This window comes from Octopus bimaculoides, chromosome 3, assembly GCF_046866305.1.
Source record: "Octopus bimaculoides isolate indiv1 chromosome 3, ASM4686630v1, whole genome shotgun sequence".
NCBI lineage: Eukaryota > Metazoa > Mollusca > Cephalopoda > Octopoda > Octopodidae > Octopus > Octopus bimaculoides.
In genome coordinates, this window is record NC_142930.1 from 154,176,876 (window position 1) to 154,190,129 (window position 13,254).

Sequence of the window (13,254 nt, forward strand, 5' to 3'; positions counted from 1 at the left end):
GACGTCGTAAGTGACGGAGTGCCAACAACAACATGATTCCTTTTTAATCCAGATTTTCTCTCCCAGCTCATTTCCGTTCTATCATTCATGCTCACTCACATTACACATCTAGTGAATTTTTGAAGTTGAGCCACTCATTTCAAAGCCAAGTTACTTTTGATGAAATAGAAACTAAAACCATTCTTATATTTGATGTGTGAAACTAATATAAAACAAGCATTGATTTTTTTTTTTTTTTTTTTTTAATTTTAAGGACTGGACGGCAGTACTTCTGCTGCAGAACGAGAGAAATTGATCAACCAGTTTAATTCTCCTGATAATAATAGAGTTTGGCTATTTTTATTGTCAACGAGGTAAGAGTTTTAATTTGCTTTACTCAACATATGTCTCTTCATATTTAACAAAAATCAATATCACAGCAAGTAGAAAAACAGTTTCAAATACGTTCACAAAACGCCAATCATAAATTATTTTTTAGACAAGATTGCTAGGAAATTATAATTATCTTGTGTAGCAATCATTATCATAATCTTAACATCCACTTTTTCCATACCTGCATGAGTCAGATGGAATTGTTTTTGAGGCATATTTTCTACAGCCAGCTGCCCTTTTTGTTTAACTCTCACCTGTTTTCCAAGTAAGGTAATATTCCTCCATAGTTAGGCATGTGTACACAAAAGCCTGGAAATGAGTGGCTCTTCTTGTATGATGGTGCAACTCCTTTATAACTATTCTGTGATGTCAAAACACACACACACACACACACACACACATGCATGTGAACTTCTCAACCACACAGCCATGTCTGCATCAGTATATTTAAAGGAAAATTTTTACCAAATATCTATGTATTTAATAACAAAAATTTCGATATTTCTTACAGAGCTGGATGTCTTGGTATAAATCTTATTGGAGCTAATCGTGTTGTTATTTTTGATGCATCTTGGAATCCATGCCACGATTGTCAAGCTGTTTGTCGTGTTTATCGATATGGACAACAGAAGCATTCCTACATATACAGGCTAATAACTGACAATACTTTGGAGAAAAAAATATATGATAGGCAAATAAACAAGCAAGGCATGTCAGGTGAGTTCGCTTAAAAAAACGACAGAACGATTTTAGTGTTATTTAGAATTGCAAAACTAACAAAATTTTATTATTATATACCTAATTGATTCCCTTTTGCAATCTGATTTTGTATTTGTAGATCGAGTTGTTGATGAGCTAAATCCAGAAAATCAGTTCACAAGACAGCAAGTTGACAGTCTCTTACATTATGTTGTATGTATTTTATTTTTCTTAAACATGTTTCCCAAGTAGGAAAATATATTCTTTTTGAAAATGTGCCTTATAAAATGAACAGATAATTGAAAATGCTCTTTAATTGTCTGTAAAACAGATGCAATAAAGAAAACAAACGTCTACATGTTCTTTTATGATCTATCATCATCATTGTCATCGTTTAACGTCCACTTCCCATGCTAGCATGGGTTGGACGATTTGACTGAGGACTGGCAAGCCAGAAGGCTGCACCAGGCTCCAATCTGATCTGGCAGAGTTTCTACAGCTGGATGCCCTTCCTAACGCCAACCACTCCGAGAGTGTAGTAGGTGATTTTACGTGCCACCGCCACGAGGGTCAGTCAGGCAGTACTAGCAACTTCCATGTTCAAAATGCTGTTTTTTACATGCCACCTGCACAGGAGCCAGTCCAGCGGCACTGGCAACGACCTCGCTCGAATGATTTTCTAACATGCCACCAGCTCAAATGGTGCTATTTACAGGCCACTAGCATGGAAGCCAGACAGCTGCTCTGGCAATGAACACGCTCGACAGTGCTGTTAGTGCTCCACTGGCGTAGGTGCCAGTCATCGAGTATGGTTCAATTACGATTTCACTTGTCCCAACAGGTCTTTGCAAGCAGAGTTTGTATATTTACCAACCCTAGTATTTATATAAAAATGTATGCTGTGACTGTGTCTGTTTTTAACTTCTAAACTACTCTAGGTTAAAAATGATAAATTTGTAGTAAATTCAAGTTATTTATGCTCAGTATTAAAAAAGAGTGTTGGTAACCAAATTAGTGAAGTCTCAAAACGCTTGATGTGTCAGCTCCTCATAATGTATCACCAGCATTGTTATATCCAAGAACTGTGGTGCATATTTTGTGGTTGTTTAGCTCCAGATCAAACAGATCTATGATGAGAGGTACCCTAACTATGACCATAGCATCTTTTTATATGGTAGGAAATAACTTTGTCCATGACATCCTTCTAAGATGAAATTTAACCCTTTAGCATTGGGAAAGGTTCAGAAATATGGAGCATGGGTTCTGCATGCTTTAAGTGACAACAACAAAAATCAACGAGCCACAATCTCTACTGGTTTGCTTGCTTGTCACCGCTCAACTGATGGACATAAGCAACGATTTCTTTACTGAATCGTTACTGGTGACAAAAAATGGTGCCTGTACATCAATATGAAGCAGCATAAGGAATGGCTTAGTCCTGGTAAACAAGCGACACTGTGCGTGAAACAAGATCTTCATCCACGTAAAACGATGTTGTGCGTATGGTGGGACTGGAAAGGGATTATCCATTACGAATTGCTTGAACGGAACTCTATGTTCAACAGATGGGATGACTCAACACGGTTATTCAAGAGAAAAGACCTAATCGACAGCATGGAGTTCTTCTGCTGCACGACAACGCCCGCCCTCATATCGCCAATATGACCAAGGAAGCCATTCAAACGCATGGCTGCCACACCTGCCATACTCTCCTGATTTCGCACCAACGGATTTCCACCTCTTTCGATTTCTTTCGAATGCTATGTGCAGAGTTTCATTCAATACTGATGCAGAATTGAGAGCTTGGTTCGATCAATTTTTCGAGTCGAAATCGGGTGATTTCCACTAACGAAGTATTGAAAATCTAGTTGAATGTTGGGAAGAAGTTGTAAGCAACAAGGGTGAATACATTATTGATCAATTAGTTGTTATTTTTTTTATTAAACCTTTTAAAAAATTTGAATTTTAAAAAAACTGCAGGAACTTAGTTGCCAACCTAATACAAACAAAGCTATGTGAATAAATAAGCAATACATTTGACAAAGAAATGAATCCTAAAGGGTTAAATGAGATTTTGCTGCCATTTCAGGTTGAACAATCTCTTAGTGGAGATTGTTCAACTTGAGTTGCACAGCTGCATGGACCTTTATTCACTGCTATCAGGAATGGTAGAACTGGAATTAACAAATATTTTGTTGGATTACAGTGATAAGAAAAGACTAGTGTTTATCAGTAAAGGATATAAATGTAAGAAACTGTAAAATTGTCTTGTCAGTGTTGCTGTCAGAAATGTAGCAGACTAGTTGAAAACAACTTGTAATACAAAATAAATAAATAACAGTTGATAATTTGAAACTTATTTCTAAACCACTTGTATTTACAATGCTTTGAAATAGGACCAAGACTTACCTGAAGTTAAGTTGGATAACTTTAATAGTGATGGCGATTCTGTTCTGCAATCTGTCCTTGAAAAAAATGGAAAATGGCTGACAAAGGTAAGTTTATTATATTAACAGTTTATAATGAAGTAATGAGTTTTCAATAAGCCCCCCCTTAGTTATTGAAAGATTGGATTAGATTTGGGTGGTGATGATTGTGTTTGTGCATGCGCAACAACACAAGGTAAGCAAGTTTTAATAAATAGGCTATAAGCTTAATGCTTTAATGGAAAGAGAAAATGCCTTAATATTTTGGACATTAGTAAAGCAACTAGCTGGCAGAATCGTTAGCATACTGGGCGTAATGCTTAGCAGCATTTCATCCATCTTCCATGTTCTGACTTAAAATTCCACCGAGGTGACTTTGCCTTTCATTTTCTTAAGGTCAATAAAATAAGCACCAGTTGAAGATTGAGGTCAATGTAATTCATTTGCTCCTGCCCTTGAAACTGCTGGCTTTGTAATCAGTATTTTGGACATTAGTCCATCGTTCTTATTTCTTTTCTTGGGTGTTATGAGTATGAAATATCATTATCTTAAAACGAGTGTCAGCTATTTTAGGTAAAATAAATTATAAAAAAAGACAACATTGTTTAATACTTAACTCAAAATTATTGTTTACACTATCATCATCATTCCCACCGCGAAGGCACGTGGCTTAGTGGTTAGGGCACTTGGCTCACGATCGTAAGGTCGAGAGTTCAATTCCCGGCGACGCGTTGTGTCCTTGAGCAAGACACTTTATTTCACGTTGCTCCAGTCCACTCATCTGGCAAAAATGAGCAGTACCTTATTTCAAAGGGCCGGCCTTGTCATACTCTGTGTCACGCTGAATCTCCCTGAGAACTACGCTAGGGCTACACGTGTCTGTGGATTGCTCAGTCACTTGCACCTTAATTTCATGAGCAGGCTGTTCCGTTGATCGTATCAGCTGGGACCCTCGTCGTCGTAACCGACGGAGTGCTCCATCATTCCCACCACCACCATCAGCAGTTGCATTCTGCCTTTTATGCTGGCATGGGTTGGATGTGACATTACGGTCCAAATTTGTTCTTATTCAGAGTTACTGCCCACTTGATGGATCAGAGGACCACGTCTCAGTCGCATAGTCCATTCAACGGATTTTTAACCCAGTATTTTACCTGTTATTTATAGCTTTATCGGCTTCAAGTTCCACCATTCAGGATAATTTATTTCATGTCTCTTGAAGTTTCACTATCATCATCATCATCATCATCATTTTCTGAATTCTTATGGTACAGACATTAAAGATGAATATTATTTTCAAGATGAAGTATGTATGAATTTATACTAATACCTTCAAATATTCCTCAAAGCATTATTTAAATTTTTATTATAGGAACCATTCACTCATGAATCTTTGCTGTTAGACCAAAAAAGTCTACGATTAACCAAGAAAGAAAAGCAACTTGCTAAACAGGGTTATGTTATGGAGAAGAAAATGAATTTGAATTACAGTCGACAATCTTATACCATGTATTATCCTAAGCCAGGGCAGTCGACACAATATTATCAAGGTCCTGGGCCATGGTAAGTACTGTTTTTTTGTGTTTGTATATTCTTTTGTCTCGGTCATTTGACTGCGACCATGCTGGAGCACTGCCTTTAGTCGAACAGATTGACCCCAGGACTTATTCTATCAGTCTTTTGTGCTAAAATGTTAAGTTGTGGGGACGTAAACACACCAACATCGGTTGTCGAACGATGATAGGAGGTGCAAACACAGACACACAAACATATACAGGGGTTGGACAAAATAATGGAAACACCTTAAAATTTCAAACATTTATTTTAATATGGGGTAGGAGTGACTTTGGCAGTAATTACAGCTTCAATTCTACGAGGTATGGACTCGTACAAAGTTTGAATTAGAAATAATACATTTCTAAATCTCTCAGGGAGATTTATGCAGTGGTGTATGCTTTCAACTTAGTGTGACAGTCCCATGAAGGGAATAATACTACTGTTGTTTAGACCTAGGAAGCTACACTGCTTCCTGTCGGCCTTGACACATTTCCTGTGTCCTTATGTTTACGAGGGGGAGACAAGCACCTCCACCCAGCCAAGCCTGCATCCAGAGACATGTTTCTGAGTCTTTGTTCGTCATCAGTCTGGAGTAGCATGACTTGCTAGCCAAAGATGCCTGTCAAGCTCTTGTAAACATATAATAATTATAGTGAAATACATTCACTGATTTCAAATTTAGAAATAATACATTTCTAAATCTCTCTGGGAGATTTATGCAGTAGTGTTATGATGAAGTAGTTGTATGCTGTCAACTTAATGTGACAGTCCCATGAAGGGAATAGTACTACATTTAAACATAAAGGTAATGTACTAGGACTCTAACCAAGAGACATGAGTTTGATTTCCATTGTTATTCTGTAACCACATTGCCATGCAATAGTTTCAAAACAATAGTTAAAAATCATAAATTAAAGCTGTAAAGAAATTCTGTTAAAAATGAAAAATAGTAAAAATTTTAAAAAATGGTATAATTTCTGTTAATTTCAGGCCAAATAATATGCAAGCAGGTGAACGACCAGTTGCAAGTGTCAAACCAATTATATCAACTCCTGTACCAATGTCACTTCCTCAAGTTAATTTCCCACTCAATCAGATGTTGCGTTCTACTGTATCAGGACAACAAGTGAAAGTAGTCAGACCAGGTGTATCAGTACATCAAATTGTCACTACTACAGGTATATTTTGTGACTGTTAATAATCTAAAACTGATAGCAAATCATTTTCATGTGGTTTTAATCTTCATTTTTACCAGATGAAATAAATAATTACAGTTGGTTGATCAGTGTCTTAGTTTAATTTATGGCCATTGTTTGTATATGCTGTCTCTGTAGGTGGTAGTTTATGAACGTAGAGAACTCTCTTCTAACAATCTTTTTCAGTGACATTCTTGTTCATTTCAGCACATAGAATAGTATTTGGAAGTAGTTTGCTATGACATGAAATTAAATTTTAAGCTATTTTTTTAATGAAAAAGATGCATGGATACAAAAATAGTATAACATAGCTATATCAGTTGGCTGTTAAAATTAAATGCTTCATATCTTACAATTTAGACCTGGTTGCATTTCCTATAATTGAGATAGTAAAGGAGTTGACAAATTTAGTTGAGACATTTGATTGATCACAAAAGTGGGATATAGTCTTTAGAAAAATGTTTATGAGAGCTAAACAGATAATGTTGTTTCTAGACCTTATGTCAAAATGCCTTTATGTTGTTATAAATATTTTGTCAAACAAAAGCAGCAGTTGTCCCTACAAACTAATGGAGTTACAATATGGCTGCTCAATCTACCAGAAATAGTAGCCAGCTGTCCCTCAGATAACATTCCATTGCCCTGAGAAGGGAAGGACACATTGGATAATATAGTCCTAGATATGAAATGTCTAAGAGGGCTGAATAATCATGGCTGGAATGGTTTTAATCATAAACCTACTCATTCTAGATTTACATGACACAGAAGCAACTTCAAGGAATTCATATTTTTACTTTTGACTTATTTTCAAATATTTATTTATTATATATAAGATTTTTTATTTATGTAATAATTATCTTCAGTTTTGTTTTATTTCTTTTTGTGTGTTTTTTCTCATGCTTGAATGGCAGATATTTAAACCATTTCAGTTTTTATTATGCATTGGTTTACACATTCAAAGTTCCTGTATAAAAGATACAAAATTTAGTATCACTTTCATTCTTTCCCATATCTGCCTCGTCCTTCATTCCTGATTTTGGTTTTTGTCTTTTTTTTTTCTTTTTTTTCCTTTTATAGATATTATGCTTCCTGGATCCAATAATAATTCATCATATCCAGATGTTATCCCAGCTGGACAGCAAATACATGTAATTAAAACACCGAGAGGGGTATACATTCGAACAAATAAGGGCAAGATCTTTGCTGTTCGCTCCAAACCACCAGCCACTTCAACCACAACCAGCCAAACACCTCCAACAAGTTTATCTGATCTTCTCTTACCACCAGCTTTACCTACAACATCCGCCGCTACAAGTTCTGGCAACCTCACTAATATTGGTGTCAGTTCAAGCAATTTAGGATCAAACAACAGTAATATATTTTACTTATTGCTTTTTTTAAAAAATTATTTGGTATAATCCTTTTTTTAAATTTTTTTTTCAAACATTCTAACTTCATTGGTGGGTCAATTTTTTTAAGCTTGACTCTTTGCTTGAACGTATGTGCCTTTCTCAAGGTACAAAATACAATGGTCTGAAAGCCATAACTGATCAGTCCAGCAGTTTAACTGATAAAATATGGTGGGCTGAGGTAAAGTTTGTAGAAAAGAAGAGATGGAACAACTTTGTAGTTGACTTGGAAGAGAATATATTCATTTCTTAATCTTATATCATTGTAGTGGCGCGAAATTATGGCCACCATTAAGGAAGTACAATCTACTCTTGCGCAAGAGACTTGTCTTTCCGGAAGCCCCTCGAGTGCGCATGCGTAGTAAACCAGTACTTAAAGCGCTTTGCGTGCTTTCCAAGCCTTTTTAGCACGATGCTTTCGACGTGACAACTACTCGCTCCTCTGGCATGAAGCTCTTAATATCTAGATGCCGATTAGAAGTTAACCAGCGGCTGCTAGGCTGAATGATACAGGATTTGTAAAGCCAAGCATCACCAAAATAAAACTTATTTTTATTATGTTGTTAATTGTTCTACTGTTTCCTAATAAATAATTTTGTTAAAAGGTGATAGAGGGAGAGTAATGTCTCTATTGCTACTATCAACCTTTCACACAATAAAACCTAGTTTTGTGTGTGTGTGTGTGTGTCCTTATCTATATGAAAACTGAGTTGCCAATTTTGACGTATGACAGTTCAAAAGATTTGGTAATCTTTTCGGCTATCAAATAAAGTATGTTTTTAGCACAACAATTCTTTTTTACTACAAAAATAACCTTGCAAAAATCACATCTGGCTGCACAATTTTGTGGTCTTTAGCTAATGGAGGCAACTCTGCCTGAACAATTTTTATGTCTTACATAGTGCATAATGGGAAAATGTTTGGAGTTTTACCAGGGAATGAAACTTTGAAGATATACTGTCAACTTTATTAGTATTGTTTAGTAGATAATCTTTTAATGTGAAATATGTTTGTGCTTTGTGTAGCCTAGAGCTACCTCTGATGTAGCAGACCTATCGCAATCTTTTTTCTTCTTCCGGAAATACTGTAAATCTGTGTCTTTCTTTTGATGAAAGGGTGTGTTTTAAGAGAGATTTGGCTGCTATTTGAAGTAGCTCAAGTTACCACAGAGACACTTGTTTGTGTGTGTTTTGTTGTGGTGAAAAATTACTTTTACTCAGAATATTTTGCACAATAATTTTTAAAGAAATCTGGACATCTTTTTATCCGTTCGACTTCAAATTACAATTGTTTAATTGTTGGCTGTCAAGTACATACAGTGTTATCGTATAGAATGGAGGTTCAATACGAAATTTTGAACTAGTAGTTAGTAATCAATTACCTGAAATTTGAAGCCATTAAAGTCTTTAAACATTATTTTACTTGATTTAGTCTTTTGACTGTCGCCATGCTGGGATATCACCTTCAAAAATTTAATTGATCATACTGACCTCAGTATGTATTTCAATCTGTCATGTATTTTATAGATCTCTGCTTGATGAACTTTGAGACATAATGGGACACTTTATATGGCATAGCTCTAGAGGATTGGGAAAATTTATAGTTGTTATATTTTTAGAAAAGAATAGTCGTTTTATACCATCCATAAAATAAACTGTGTTCCATTCAAATTAAACTTAAATTTTGAAACTAAAATGTGGAAGTAAATTCAACTACATATTGTAAATTGGAATTCTAATGTTAATGGTATTTTAAAATGTTTTAAATTATTTGCATTATTGTTATTTTAATTAAACCCAATTTCTATTTTTTTTTTTTTTTTTCAGATGCTTCTGGAAAGAATTCTCTAAGCTTTCTTGAAAGCAGACCTAATAATCAAATAATAAATAGCAACAATACCGAAGCGACAAATTCTTCAAATTACCCAGATTATTTAAATTATCTACGATCTTTAAAACCACAGTTTCAATCTGGATACTTTCCTAAAGCTCTGAGTAATAGGAATTCCAATGTAGGGAATAGTAATTTTAATAGTATGCTACCTCAGCATATGATTCAGTCACCATCAAGTCAACAGCTATCTCATTTTCCAGTTGACTCTCAAGCTTCTGATCGCAACAAATCTTTTCCATCATCCACACACCAATTGGGTTCTCATTCATTGTCTCTTCCAGCTACATCACTCCAAAAACAAATGTCTCTGCAAAAAGATAATGATATTTGCATCATTAGTGATGACGAAGGTAAAATGGACAATGAATCAGAGGGAATCATTAATGCTCCCACCACCTTGAATGTGAGCAGTAGCTCTACTGACAACTGCAGCAATACTGATATTCCAAATAAATCTTCATCTTCATTCATCCATTCACCTGCTTTAGATTTACCTGCCATGATTGATAATATGCCATTGCAGACTACCACGAATACATCAAACATTAATATTTCATCTCAGTCACCATATAACTCTGATTCATATGTTAGGTCATCTCCCAAACTGGCACAAGTTGTAGAAATGGGAAACAGTGCTAGCAATAACAGTTGTACTGTTGATCCCCAGCAAATTGGCTCAAATGACTTTTCAACCCATTCACTTCTGCCAACGTTTTCATCAATTCCACAATCTGAAAATCACCACCAACATCAAGGGCATCGACAGCCTCAGATTTCACCTATTCCTGTTTCTAATTCTGGGCTCTCTTCTGCCTCTAACCTGAATATGTCTTCTTCCAATTTCAGTCCTTCTCTACCTAACCTTCAACAACAGAGCTTATACAACATACCTAATTACAATTATAGCAACATGCTATCTCCACACATGTTGACAAATAAAAAGTCAGGACAATCTCCAATTGAAAATTCTGGCTATAACCCCCTCCCCACTTTCTCTCCTTCAATTATGAATCAAGCACCAATCAATAATAGTAATAATAATAACAATAATAATAATCCTGATAACCTGAATCCAAGGACCAACACTTCTGAGCCCAGTCTCTCACACTCACAAACTCTTTCATCTTTACTTTAATCTTGAAAGTCTTAAACAATTCTGTGTTTTTTTTCAAGCAGCTTTCACAAATGATAGTGTTTTCAGTTTTTATTTACATTCTTTTCTGCTACCCAAATCCTTATTTTCTTAACTTTTATGTCATAATATAACAAGAAGGAGAAAAGAGGATATAAATTCCTGAATTTCAATTTGTAATTGTCAGAAATGCATTTTGCTATGTCAAGATTAGAAAAGACTTGTACTGGCAATTCCTTTCTATGTATTCGTAATTTTCTAGATGCACCTATCATATGTTTCACTAACTTTGAAATATTTATTGAAACATGTCATATATAATCCACTTTTATTCTGTTATCTCAGTTTTATTTCAATTTGTTAATTGTTTTGATCATTAAAGCGAAAGGTTAGTTTTTATAATGTGCACAATTGCTGCTATGTCTTCTAGGTTCAGAGAAATGCCAATATACTATGCAAGATAGAATAAGCACATTATTTTAGGTTTAGAAAATAACCTGTCAAGTTAAGAAAAATGTTTTAATTTGGTTTTGTAATTTGAAAAGGCCTCAACTGTCACCCTAATCAATGGAAAAGTTTCATATTTTGGTGGGGTTTTTTCCCTTTTTGTGTTACCCATAGGTCTTGTTCACTTGTTTTAGATAAAATTTATTATTTGAATATGTAGCCAAAACTAATGTCTTTGTAGATACAAAAAAAGATGTTTTGAAATATATGTAAACTAATTTTCGAAATCTTCTAAGAAGTCTTCTAAAATCAACACAAGCATTATTATTATTATCATTTATATTTTTCCAAATGATATTGAGTAAAGAAATAGATCTCATCCCTTTCTAGTTTTATTCATTTGAATAAGATCTCATTCACTAAAAAACCTCATATCAGTTATTTCAAGCTTTTGGTCAATGATTCCACATGTTATAAGTACTTTATAGTTCCTCAGAAATTTTAAACCTTTGATTTCTCTTGTGTGTATTATTTTAATTCTGGTGTTATTGTTTTGTTGTTTGGCCTAGTTTTATTTATTGCTACCAAGTAACTAAATTACTGGTACTTATATTAGTTTATCATTAGTTTTCTTCTTTGCTTATTTTAAGATGGTCAATAAATATACTGTGCTTAATCATATGTTTGTTATGTGATTGTAGATTGCTACTGACGGTAGGTTAGGGGACAAGCATCACAGAATGTCTGGTTTCTGTTCTAAGCAGGTTATAAAACAATAAATTATGAAAGAAAACATTCCAATGTATTTCAACATTTTCCACATTGATTTTAAAATCTGGAACTATATTTAGTGTTAGCTATTTTATGGAAAGTTATTGCTTAAATGGAATCAGTATAAAATTAAAGGCTCCACCTTTCAGTTGTATCCCAGTTAGCAACGTAAACTCTTTGGACATAGGTCTTTAGACAATAAATGTATTTCTTATGGTAATTGACCCTCAAAAGTTATATAATTATTTTAACCCTTTAGCATTCAGATTACTCTGTCAAATGTAAAGCCTGTTTAATTACATTATTTTGAATTAATTGTACAGCATCTTGTAACTCTGAGATTTTAATGATGTCCCTGTTCATTTTTAGAATGACTTTGTAGGGTAGGTGTGAGAGGTCAGAGCTGGCTGGTTTGAGCATAAAACAGGAAGACAATTTTGGCCTGATATGGCCGGTTTAAACACTAAAGGGTTAATATGTGTTAACGCTGGATTTTAAATGCTTTTCTATATATCATTACAGGAGCCAAAAAAGTTGATTTTATAGTCTGTTTTTTTCTCCTTTGTACCACTACAGTGATAAATTTAGTTGTTTATGTGACTAACTCTGAGCCTTTACCCTGTCTTTCATGTGTGTGTACACACACACACACACAAGCATTGAGAATTAAAAGCATAGTTAAAGGTTCTATCCTCAAACTTAGTGTTTACTGATGTAAAATCTCGTCTTCAGTCTTTTACTCTGTTTGGAATATGTTTTATGTAAAAATTGTTTGACTATTTCATAAACAAGTCTTTTCAAAATGAAATCATGTTAAAAGATTTGTAGAGTGATAGAATCTCTATTTTATCTTATTGCCTTCTATCAGTAATTTAGATTTCATCTGATTTATTACAGGTGAAAGATAATCTAGTTTTCCCATATTGGGGAGTAAGCTGGCATTAAGAATTCCATTTCTCTCTGTCATGTGTTTTCTATGTCATTCCTTTTATTTCTTAACATGAAAAGTATGTCTAAGTTTGACATTTATTTCACTGATGAAATTGTTAAATAAAATTATGAAATAGCAGTTTTAGCAGTAATATTAGAGGCTAAATGATACGAGTATTGTTTTTGTTTCTAGAAATTAATTCGCTTCACAAAGCTTTTTTTTTTTTTTTTATTACGGCAGCTCTAAAACTTTTTTTCCTCATAAATTTATCTTTACTAATTACTCAAAAATATTTTTTTGAGATTTCTATCTTAGAGTGGCCAGGTGATGTTTATGATGCCAATCATTATCTGGGAAGTCTGTGTGGGTTTTCTTATGTTTCTGGAAATGATGATGATCTCCTTGCAGTATTAAAAAAATA

The 13,254-nt window shown here is 34.4% G+C and overlaps 1 protein-coding gene across 1 annotated transcript in view; it reads left to right on the forward strand.

The window, feature by feature from the left end:
* Positions 1–13,045, forward strand: part of LOC106869250 (uncharacterized) — a 70,898-nt gene extending 57,853 nt beyond the window's left edge. The window contains exons 14-21 of the mRNA XM_089349821.1: positions 254–353; positions 884–1,089; positions 1,211–1,284; positions 3,468–3,566; positions 4,870–5,060; positions 6,045–6,232; positions 7,328–7,621; positions 9,486–13,045. Coding sequence (XP_089205947.1) covers positions 254–353; positions 884–1,089; positions 1,211–1,284; positions 3,468–3,566; positions 4,870–5,060; positions 6,045–6,232; positions 7,328–7,621; positions 9,486–10,687 — 2,354 coding nt within the window. The 3' untranslated portion in view covers positions 10,688–13,045. The remainder of the gene's footprint in view (positions 1–253; positions 354–883; positions 1,090–1,210; positions 1,285–3,467; positions 3,567–4,869; positions 5,061–6,044; positions 6,233–7,327; positions 7,622–9,485) is intronic.
* The last annotated feature ends 209 nt before the right edge of the window (positions 13,046–13,254 follow it).